General features: G+C 38.6%; 1 protein-coding gene across 1 annotated transcript; it reads right to left on the bottom strand.

The window, feature by feature from the left end:
* Positions 1-219: 219 nt before the first annotated feature.
* Positions 220-6,775, bottom strand: LOC104891908 (receptor-like protein EIX2). Its single transcript, XM_057393762.1, has 2 exons — positions 4,886-6,775; positions 220-1,629 (listed from the first exon to the last, which is right to left on the bottom strand). The coding sequence occupies exons 1-2, from the start codon at positions 6,716-6,718 to the stop codon at positions 388-390; spliced, it is 3,075 nt and encodes a 1,024-aa protein (XP_057249745.1). The 5' UTR covers positions 6,719-6,775; the 3' UTR covers positions 220-387.
* Between the last annotated feature and the right edge of the window lie 5,631 nt (positions 6,776-12,406).

Genomic DNA, 12,406 nt, shown 5'->3' with positions numbered 1-12,406 from the left:
TTTATTTATTGCGCCAAGTATTTTTCACTTTTCTATAGTCATTTTTTATAATAAACATATTAGCATAAGACTGTAATCTAATATATGTAACTAATGAAATATTATTAGACAACCTACCAGTTCTTCCATACATATAAGTATATAACTATATAAGCCATTGTCAAAAAAACATAACTGCATAAGCAGCCCAACAAGGTCGAAGTTTCTTCTGAGGTGGAATAAAGCTAATCAACATTTTTTTATCATGGTTTTAGACTTTTAGTAATGATATTACATAAGCTACATGTAAAACAATATTACAAAAAAGAAAACTGAAATATACTTTTATCAACTATATTCAGAGCTTCCCCCAAACTTTGAATTCGTTAATTGCCAATTTGCCATATATCATCCGCAGACTGTGTCTTTCACATTATCAAGGGTCCTTAAAAAGGCATATCTCCAAGATCTTTTGATGACAAGACTTCCACAAACTCCCCAAAAGCCTACAATAAAACCAAGCACCACACTTATATACAATCCTGGAAAAATTTCATCACCATCATGCTCTTGATGAGTGACAATGTCATCTCCACTCGAGGTATCGTTGCGTGGTCGATCTTTAGCACATATAGCAAGTGGAGCTCCACAGAGTTTCGGGTTTCCGAAATAAGCTGAAGTATCAAAGCCTTGTAGTAGAGTGCCTGTTGGAATTTTTCCGGACAAGTTGTTGTATGACAAGTTCAGCATGCCTAGGAAATTCAAATTAGCAAGAGTTGCTGGGATCTCACCAGAAAGATGATTGCTTGACAAATCAAGCAATTCCAAAGATTTCAACATTCCTATTTTGGGTGTAATACTTCCATTCAGCTTGTTATCTGATAAGTCTAAGGAAACAAGACCAACAAGATTTGTAATTCCTTCAGGAATATCTCCTTCAAGTGCATTGTTTGACATATGAATGAATTTAACTTGTCCCAAAGAATTCCTGAATAGCTGATCTTTTCCTTTCCACATTACAAATGCAGCATCATAGTATCTCATAATAACAGAGAAATCATATTGATACAATATTTCTGGCAAGAGATCTGATGTGCTGGTCATGGCCTTTAGATTGTGTATGCATCTTGGTATATTTCCAGAGATGTGGTTGAAGGAAAGATCCAAGATTTGGAGATGTGAAAGCTGACACAAGCTCAAAGGTAGAACCCCGAAAAAATGATTACTTCGAAGACTAAGAATACCGAGCCTCTTTAGATTGTGACCAATCATTGAGGGTATATACCCTGTAAGTGAATTATATGACACATCTAAAAGGACTAAAGATGTGCAGTTCTGTAAGGATGTTGGTAGTTCGCCTGAAAAGCTGTTGTTGCGCAAGTGCAATGCTTGGAGCTTCTTCAGGACACCAATAGATGTTGGTAAGTTCCCTAAGAAGTTATTGTTTTCTAATCTGAGGATTGATAATTCATCAAAGTACATCCAACAATCTGGTAGCTCCCCTGAGAACAAATTGTTTGAAAGATCAAGATTGGAGAGCTCCATCTTAGTTTGTGGACACAAAAAAGGATTCGGGTTAGAAAACAAGTTATCATTTAGTGATAACGAGGAGATATTCCCTAGAAAAGAAGGTGTTATGCGGAAGCGTTTAATTAAACCAACAAGAATCCACAACAACCAAGCACACACACAAAGAAAAACAAGAAAGCGAATAAATGACACACAGATTTAACGAGGTTCACTATCAACGTGATAGCTACGTCCTCAAGGCAGGGAAAAAGATTTCTTCACTATGAACGAGACGATTACAAATACAATAGGCAAGATTCAATTCAATTGAATCTCAAAGACTCTCTCTAATCTTCTCTATTGTGTTTCTCTAATCTCTCTCTAGTATTTTTGTGGTTTAAAGCCCTAAATATGAAAAACATATTTATATGAAGTCTAAGATACAAGCCCTAAGTCGTAAAATAAAACCGGACGAAAAAACGCCCTAGCGCTCCGCGATAACGAGCCCAAGCTCGCGACCCGACGAGCCTCGTCGCGACTCGCGAGAAGTCGCGAAGGGTCGCGATGAGCCGTCGCGACTCGCGACGTTGCTTCTGCTCGCTGCTCCAAAACTGAACTGTCGCACCTCGCGACATGGGTCGCGACTCGCGACGAGCTCCCTCCTGGTTCAGCTCCTTCGCGCAAGTCACAACTCACAAATCTCCACCTTGACTTGCATCTACTACACAACTCCACCTCGAAACCATCAACCAGCATGTACCTCTGCAACAGTACGCGAGATACTCCTTTCCCTTCCTGCTCATGCATCTTTCACCCCGATGCCAGGCTTGCCCTCATATGAGTCTCACCCAATCTCGCCAAGATCACTGACCACTCATCATGAACGACCCGGTCTCACAGCCTATGAGACCCATGTTGCGCATTCACCTGAAACCCAATTTATTACCCGTCGGAAATCAAATCGCCTTCACTGAACCGCAAACACACTAGCTCCACCTTAATCAAGACGAGCCAGTACCCTGCCAGTTGCTCCAACTAGAGCCATTTGCACTTACGTCTAAGTACCCAAAACAAACACCCTTGGCGCAGGGGAACTTCCGTCGAAGTTCTTCTATGCTCGCGCCGGAGCACTCCACCCCGTTCTCACTGAAACGCAGGCAACTCCTCCTGGAGTTCCAATCTAGCTACCTCTTGTGACTTCTCTGAATCACCTCTCAACCCAACACTCCCTGGCAAAGACATGTCGCTCGAGATCCCATAGCTATAAGCTGGCACACAAGTATCGATAGAACCGAACCTTATCATACCAATCTGCTGCTGAGAGACCCTTGGTTGTTCTTCTTGATGACCCTAGTTTCAACCAGTTGTGTAGAAGTTCCCACAAACTCTACCTCACTGTTGACACTCTCATCCTCAGCCCAATAGTACTCTCAAACCCGGTTGTTGAACTCATTCCCGTTGACTCTGACCTCTCAACTGTGAGAAGCCCCCATAAGCTCCACCTCACACTCAAGACCATCATTTTTCAACCCAGAATGCAGCTTCAACTCAGAATCATCTCTAGCCAGTGCGTACCCTGCAAATCATACAAGTTACCCACACCTGACTTCACGCCACGAAGTAACTCACAAGAACCCTTCACCACACGCAAAACTCCATCCCCTCCTTGGAATCGAAAACCCTTACGGTCTAACATCCCAAGAGATATAAGATTTCTCTTAAGTTGTGGAACATGCCTCACGCCTCTAAGATCCTTAACTCTCCCATCATGCATTCTAAACCTCACAGAGCCTACTCCAACCACCTCACACACCGTATTGTCACCCAAAGTAACACTACTCTTGCATAAGCTATAGGTCGAAAACATCTCCTTGTCAGAACACATATGTGAAGAACATCCACTATCAAGAACCCACTTATCTTCTAAGCGTTTCTCCTCATGGACAATTAGAGCTAAATCCTCCTCAGAGTCATAGTCAACCTTATTTTGTTTTGCAAAAGAAGCCGAACCATCCTTCTTAGGACATTCACTCTTCCAATGACCCGGTTCTTTACAATAATGGCAAAGATCACTACTTTTAGGGCCCTTCGACCTAGGTTTTCTCCTATCCCTACTCGAATCTCCCTTATTTTTCTCAGCATTTGCTACCAAACCTGCAGAATAATCACGATCCTCTACCATATCACCAGTTGCTTTATGACGCAATTCCCTAGTATAAAGTGCCGACTTTACCTCCTCTAGGGACACAGTGTCTTTTCCAACCACAAAAGACTCTACAAAATGTTCATAGCTACTTGACAATGAAACCAACAATATCAACGCAGCATCCTCATCCTCAATCTTAACATCTAAATTACGCAAGTCCAGTAAAATAGAATTCAAACGATCGAGATGATCTTTTAGGGACATACCTTCTCTCATGCGTAGGCCAAACAACCTTTGCTTCAATAGCAATTTGTTTGTGAGCGACTTTGTCATGTACAAGCTCTCCAGTTTCAACCACAAACCTGCAGCCGTGATTTCATCTGCAACCTCTGTGATGACATCGTCCGCCAAGCATAGCAAGATAGTGGAGTGTGCTCTTTCCTCCATAGATTCCAACTCAGCCTCAGTTAGACCAGTCAGATTTCCCTCTTTTGATGTCGTTGTGAAACCCTTAATCAATGGTTTCCAGATACCTTGTTGTTTCAATAAAGCTCTCATCTTTATCTGCCATAGCCCAAAACTATTCCTTCCCGTAAACTTGTCGATCTTTAAGGTTGTTGTTGCCATGTCCCAAAAGCGATTAACCCCGGTGTTAACCTGTAGCTCTTGATACCACTTGTTATGCGGAAGCGTTTAATTAAACCAACAAGAATCCACAACAACCAAGCACACACACAAGAAAACAAGAAAGCGAATAAATGACACACAGATTTAACGAGGTTCACTATCAACGTGATAGCTACGTCCTCAAGGCAGGGAAAAAGATTTCTTCACTATGAACGAGACGATTACAAATACAATAGGCAAGATTCAATTGAATTGAATCTCAAAGACTCTCTCTAATCTTCTCTATTGTGTTTTCTCTAATCTCTCTCTAGTATTTTTGTGGTTTAAAGCCCTAAATATGACAAAACATATTTATATGAAGTCTAAGATACAAGCCCTAAGTCGTAAAATAAAACCGGACGAAAAAATCGCCCTAGCGCTCCGCGATAACGAGCCCAGCTCGCGACCCGCGAGCCTCGTCGCGACTCGCGAGAAGTCGCGAAGGGGTCGCGATGAGCGTCGCGACTCGCGACGTTGCTTCTGCCTCGCTGCTCCAAAACTGAACTGTCGCACCTCGCGACATGGGTCGCGACTCGCGATCGAGCTCCCTCCTGGTTCAGCTCCTTCGCGCAAGTCACAACTCACAGAAGGGATTGCACCCTCCATAGAATTTGAACTCAAATCAATCTGAGGGAGTTCTCGAAAGGTGATCGACAAATTACTTGGGAGCATCCCATGAATGTTATTATGAGACATATTCAGATGCTCTATTTTGGATGACAATGAGTTCCAAAAAGAAACAGGAATAATGTCTGAAATTCCAGCAATGGATATATCAACCCAAGTGATTCTGTTTTGGGCTTGTAACCATTTAGGGAAATGAGGGCCTAACTTGCACAAGCTCAGATATATGGAGTCCAACTGAAATGGTGGAACCCAATCAGCACTGATGTTAACCACCAATCTAGGATTATCTGACAAGTCTAAGTTGCGTAATCTAGAAAAGTTCGCTAAATGGTTGTCAGAGATACTACCTTTCAAAGAATTGGAAGAAAGCCTCAAAGTCTCAAGCATGGAAAGTTTTGCAATCCCTTGACTAATTGTACCATTTAGCTGGTTTGCATCAAGATAAAGTACCCTCAATGAAGAAAAAAGTTCAATTGTATCAGGAACTGAACCCGAAAAATGGTTGGTTTCCAAATTTAGAAACCTCAGCGACTTGTGAGAACATACAGATAAGCTTTTAATGACATTAGAAAGATCACCTGTGAGATTATTGTAGCTCAACTCCAAGAATTGTAAACCACACAACTCACCAAGGGTTTTTGGAACTGTCCCTTGAAAGTTATTCCAAGATAGATCAAGATGCACAACATGCTTAAGGTTTGAAATCGTTTCAGGAATGTGACCTTCAAGTGTATTACCAGATACATCAAGGTAAGAAAGGGATTGCATATTCCAGAAAGAACTTGAGACAGGACCCTCTAGGACATTAGCAGAAAGATCGAGATGGGAAAGGGAGTGCATATTTCCGAAGTACAAAGGGATAGGGCCTTCAAAAGCATTAGAAGACAGGTCGAGATATGAAAGGAAGTGCATATCTTTCAAACCACTTGGGATGGAACCTGGAAGTGCATTACCAGAGAGGTCAAGATAGACAAGATTTTTACTAATTTTGCTTATGTTGAATAACCATTGGAATATTGATGGATCACCGAAATTATTGTGAGCGAGACTAAGATAATGGAGAGTAGATGAAGCATGATTATATGTAAGTGAAGATGGAATAGTTGAAGGAAGATTACACCAATCCATCTTCAAAACCTTCAAGACAGAGAAGTTGTTAACTATTTGGAACCAATCTTGAACTTCACTAAGATCAATGCTACTTAAGTTTATGACACTCAAAGAAGTAAGATGAGAAAGCCAACCCAATCTTTTGACATCAACTTTATTATCACTAAGATCAAGAGATGTTAAGCTAGAAAGGTTTCCTAATTCATGAGGAATATTCCCTATAAACCCGGAATTAGAAAGATTAAGGTGCTTAAAATTAGCAAGTGAACCAATAAATGTAGGAATACTTTGGCCTTGAAATATGTTAAAGCTAAGGTCCAAATATTCCAAATGCTTCAACTTAAGAAGGGAAGGGCTCAGTTTACCTTCTAGACAATGATAGTCACTATTGCCACCAAGATTAATGGCGACGACATGACCGGTGAAGTTGTTGCAAAGGATACCATGCCACTTGCAACAATCTCGGTTCTCTTCTCCGCCTTCCCAAGATGAAAGTTTCCCTACACAATGGTCTGCTTGAATATCTTGTTTGAACTGAAGCAAGGTTTCTCTTTCCTCGTTAATGCACTTGATCATGTTAGTATTTTGGAAGGCATTAGTAAAGAAGGATAGGAAAAGCCACAAAATGAACAAGAAAACAAGAAAGTGATCATGTGATGTTTTGTTGGAATGCTGGATCATTTTGATCCTAGTTTGGTTGGATTATGACTTATGAGGATGTTTACTTAAAATTGTTTATGTGTTTATAAAACCAAGCTTAATCCTCATGTATGTCTTGAGGTCTATTTATATGAAAAAATTCCAAGACTAACTACTTATCATGTAAGAGTGAGTAACACTCCCAGTCAAGTATGGTACGTACTTATGGTTCATTTTACATCCGCAATTGACTGCAATACAAGTAGTATAGTTCTTAGCATTAAGTCTTAAGTCTTGCAATTGAATAATCAATACCTAAACCAGGTCTAGAATAAATGAGATGGTCTTTAAAATGGAAGGATAGGAGCCCTATTCGCATCTACATCATGCTTGCGTGCTTTGACATAAGTATAATAGTGATGCCATACTGGTCCTGATAAGAAGAGATAAATGGTATTTTGAGGGGGGCTAATACAAATTTTCCTAGAGAGGATATTTAGAGCAATTAATAAGAAAAATTCATAAAACGGAAGCATAGCAATATTAAAAGAACAAAGGAAGTATAATATTTCCTCCCTTTCTTTTTACTCGTAACGATTTGACTTTTACACTATTCACCTACTCTATTTAGTTTATGTTTGGTGATTTATAGTTAATGAAAAACATATTCATGTGGGATCTTGTTAGTTTCGTCTGAATGTATATTTTTCGAATATATACTTTTTATAATTTTTATTTATCGGTAATTGAACTTATTGATGGTTGAAATTATGCATTGGCAAGCATCAAAGTCAAACTATTGCAAGTAAAAAGAAATAGAGGAAATATAGAGTTTGGAGCTTTTGTATTTCGACTTTAATAAAGGAAAGAGAAATTCAATGGAGGAAGAAGACAGATAAGAGAGAGAGAGTTGTATAGTATACTCGCTCCGTCCCATAATATAGTGCTTGTTTCTTTTTTACATGGTCTCTAAGACGTAACTTGGACCTTTAATATCTTCAATTTTGTATTAATAAAAAATATAAAAAGTTGATATTATGAAACTACACATTGAGACGAATCTAACAAGATCCCACATGAATATTTTTTTATATATACAAATGAGAATATTTGGTCAAGATTTTAAAATTTGACCCACCAAAAATGAAGTAAACACTATATTATGGGACGGAGGGAGTACTAAAAAGTAAATTTTATGATTCTTAAATATATTACTATGTTCGTCTCATATTGTAGTGCTTGTTTCCTTTTTGTACGGTCTCCATTATATAGTTTGACCTTCAATATCTTCAAATTCTGCATTAATAACAAATATAAAAACTGATATTATGAAAGTGCACATTAGGTGGACCTAACAGAATCATAGATATATATGTTTTTATATATATAGAATGAAAATATTTGGTCAAAAGTTTTAAAATTTAACCTCAAAAGAGAGAAAACAAGTACTATATTATGAGACGGAGGGTTTATGAGCTTGATATAAAAAGCTCATACTTGTTCATTAATTTAGTGCTTGTAAATCATCCCAAAGAGCATGATTTGGTGGTTTTCTTTGTATCTCGGGTTTCCACATAAACTTGGTGTGTTATTTATTGCTTGCATTCTTCAATATATTTGATTTTGGTCAATTTTGGAGATTGATTAAATTATCCTAAGGATTATCAACCTTCTTATTATTGAATTTTCATTGGTTATAAATACATTTAAACATTATTTTTATATCACTTCTTCCCTCATTTATTACATACATATCAATATTATATTTTAATGTGTCTAATAGGGTTAGCAATCCTAAGGATTATTCAAACATTTTCCGTTAATTTCCATTAACTATTGGTTATTATTGTCGCCACAAATAATTAGTGTTATTGTGTTGGCTTATTCTAGAACACAACACCATGCATATTACTTAGCATATATAAATTGCTAGTGGGTAGATTATTCGGACTCCACGAATTATTAGTGGTTGTCTCTATTGGATAGATTATCCAGTGGATAGACAGAGTTTTTCCCCTAATATAAATGTCTGTTTACAATAACGTAAACATAAAATTTGAAGTTTGAAAGAGTTTCAAGCTAAAGAGATTTGATCACAGATGAACTGAGAGAGTTTAGAGAGAGAAAGTGTTTAGAGGAAATATGCTCAGATTTCCATTAAACTCATTTACAAAGTTAGAGTAGCTTTATATACAAGAAGAACAACTAACTCTAACTAATTATGCCAGCATGGCATTTATGAAACAGAATAACAGAAACTATAACAAACTTCTCAAGTTTCTGTTTTATTACATCATCAGTAGAATACTATATCCAATATCCCCCCTCAAGGTGGGCATGGATGAGCAGCAGCTATGCCCAGCTTGGAAAGAAGCAGCTTCAATTGAGGAGAAGGTAAGACCTTAGTAAATAAATCAACCAATTGAGACTGAGTAGGTAAATAAGTTAATTGGATCAGACCTTCAAGAACCTTGTCCCTTGTGAAGTGACAATCTATGTCAATGTGCTTGGTTCTCTCGTGAAAAACTGGATTCTTGGCAATGTGAATGGCTGAGTGATTATCACAATGCAAGGTAACTGGAGTGAGATTGGCAACACCAAGTTCTTCAAGCAATCTGACTAGCCAGGTTACCTCAGCTGCAGCAGAGGCCATAGCCCTGTATTCGGCCTCGGAAGAAGATTTAGATGGCTTCAACCCAAAGAGGGTGAGTGGAAGCTTCAGCATAGGAAGTAGGTTCTGTGATATCACAAGAGTTACTAAGAAAAGCTTTGTGAGAGGTGGGAAAAGCATCAAAAGTGACTAGATTGCACCAGTGGGAAGAGAGGGGAGAAACTGTGGCAGAAGAAGTATTACAAAGATAATCAGCAAGATAGGAAGGTGGTTTAGTGTGTCTGGTGGGCCTGGTAGGAGCAGAGGGAATTGATTGAGAAAGATCAAAGAGAGAAGAAGGAGAAGATGTTGAGGCAGGGGTCAAAGGAGAGGGAGATGTTGAAGGTGAAGAAGGTGAAGAAGGTGGTGAAATATGTGAAGAAGGAAAAATATCATCTTCAAAAAGAGGTGTAGAAGTGGAGGAAGGAAGGTAGATAGCAGAAGGCAAATTATGTGGTGTAGAAAAATGAAATGGATAGAAATTTTCATGAAAGGTAATGTCCCTAGAGACAAATACTCTATGAGTGGTGAGATCAAGTACTTTGTAACCTTTTTGGGAATTGGAATATCCAATAAAAACACAAGGAGTGGCCCTGGGATCAAATTTAGTTCTGTGGACCTTGGATGTGGAGACATAACACAAACAACCAAAGCATCTGAGATGATCTAAAGATGCTGGGGTGTTGTGAAGAGTAGCATAAGGTGTTTGGTGGTGAAGAGGTTTGAGAGGCATTCTATTGATCAAATACACAGCACAGAGCACACAATCACCCCAAAATTTGTCAGGAATTTTAGATTGCAAGTAAAGAGTTCTTGCTGTAGCTAAGATATGTCTATGCTTTCTCTCAGCAATCCCATTTTGCTGAGGAGTATCACTGCAACTTGTCTGATGCAAAATACCATGGCTCAGGTAAAAAGACTTCATAGCACCTTCACATAGTTCTTTAGCATTATCAGATCTAATGCAAAGAATCTTAGAAGAAAACTGTGTTTCAACATATTTTGCAAAATTAATCATAACATCAACAGCATCAAACTTATGTTTCAGAAAATGAATCCATGTAAATCTGGAAAAATCATCTACAATGGTTAAGAACTGAGTACAACCAGTGTAAGTTTGAACCTTGTAAGGGCCCCACACATCAAGATGCACCAATTGAAAAGGAGAAGTAGTGTGTGTACTGCTAATGGGAAAAGGAAGTCTAGGCTGCTTTGACATAGGGCAAACCTGACAGATACTTCCTTCAACACATGCTTTCACAGAGCAATCAGGGAACAACAGTTTTATTTGAGAGAAAGGTAGATGACCTAAGCGCAGATGCCATAATCTGGCCTTATTGAAATCACCAGAAGAAGAAGCAGCAGTTGAAGCAGAAATGTCATGAGAAGATGTATGAGCAGCAGGTAAACCAGGGACTGCACTGTGTGACTTGGCTTCAACATGATACAAGCCATTTATCAAGTTACCAAGAAGAATTGGCTACCTGTTCTGTAAGGGATCCTCAAGGAAACATTTGTTGTGAGAAAAAGAGACTTCACAACTAAGATCAGTGCATAGCTTGTTTACAGAAATCAAATTAAATTTGAAATCTGGAACATGTAAAACTCTATGAAGAGTAATGTTGCTACTTAAGATAACAGTACCAATATGAGCAACATGAACCTTACTACCATCTGGGATAGTGATATAATTGTGAGGGCCAGTAATGCTTTCATAGTTAGAAAACCAACTCAACTGAGAACAAATATGATCAGTAGCCCCACTATCCAGTAGCCATTGAGTGCTAGAAGCAGATAAAAGACAGAATGTACCTGCTAACATGGCATGTGAAGTAGATTCAGCTTCAGCAAACTGAGTACCAGAATGATGAAAGGTAGATTTGTGAGCATTAAGCATTTTCATAAGCTGATTGTATTGTCCTACAGTGAGATTCTTGGACTCAGAGGGTTCATCAGTATCAATAGGAGATTGATTCACAATGGCAGTAGCAGCTTTCTTGTCTTTAAAACCTGTAAAACCAGGTGGATACCCATGGAGCTTGAAGCACCTCTCAGTATTGTGACCAGGTACTTTGCAATGAGAACAAAAATAATGTGCACCAGGTCTTTTATTGCCAGAGAACTGTCCAGTATTGGTATTGGATGTAAAAGATATCTGTGGAAATGATCCTTGATTGTGCCTCTGAAAATGGCCAGGAGGTTTATATCTATTGTTTCCATACCTCTGATTATCAGTAAGAAAAGCAAGATTCTCAGTTGGATTAACTGTAGTAGCAATCTGTTTGTGCCTTTCTTCTTGAGAAAAGAGCCTGTAGGCTTGAGTGATTTTAGGTAAAGGTTGTAACATCAGCACACTACCCCTTACAGCAGAATATGATTCATTTAATTTCATCATGAACTGGATTAACCTCTGCTCTTGTTGTCTGTCAACAATCTTCTTACTAAGGTTGCATGTACACTTATTACATGTACAGGTTGGGAGAGGATGAGCATCATTTGAGGCATCCCAGATTGTCTTTATGTGAGTAAAGAACTCAGCTATATTCTGTGATCCTTGAGTTATTTCACTCAACTTTTGTTCCAAGGTATAAACCTGAGTCATAGAGGCATAACCAAAGCGTTCCTCCAATTTTTTTCCAAATTTCTGAAGCATCAACTAGGAATAGAACACTTTTGGCTATGGTATCCTCAAGATTAAAAATCAGCCAAGAGCATACTAGGTCATTACATCTTTCCCAGGCTTTTAGGTCAGAAGAAGTAGAAACTGGTTTAGGTATTTCACCAGTGACAAAACCGAGTTTATTTTTGGCAGAGAGTGTGAGAATCATAGCTCTTTTCCAATTAGAAAAGCCTTCGCCATTAAATTTTACAGATACTGGTTGACAAGAGTTAGCATCAGAAGGATGGATGTAATAGATGCTAGTAGGATTTTGATTTGGAGGTAAGGTCTGAGATTCAGATTTAGGCATGTTTGAAGGTATGAAATAGAAATTTGTGGTTTCAGATTCCACAATATCAAACAGTTGATGTGCAAAATCTGAAATGAAGAGATCAATTAGGTTTCGGATAATTTTTGCTTC

This window comes from Beta vulgaris, chromosome 4, assembly GCF_026745355.1.
Source record: "Beta vulgaris subsp. vulgaris cultivar EL10 chromosome 4, EL10.2, whole genome shotgun sequence".
Classification (NCBI taxonomy): domain Eukaryota; kingdom Viridiplantae; phylum Streptophyta; class Magnoliopsida; order Caryophyllales; family Amaranthaceae; genus Beta; species Beta vulgaris.
This window is presented reverse-complemented; position numbering and strand designations above follow the sequence as displayed.

Excerpts from the sequence above, each read along its gene's own strand:
- LOC104891908 (XM_057393762.1), bottom strand. The coding sequence starts at position 6,718 with ATGATCCAGCATTCCAACAAAACATCACATGATCACTTTCTTGTTTTC. Across the intron at positions 1,630-4,885 it reads TGGAGGGTGCAATCCCTTCT|AAACGCTTCCGCATAACACC; the intron begins GTGAGTTGTGAC and ends GTTGGTTTAATT.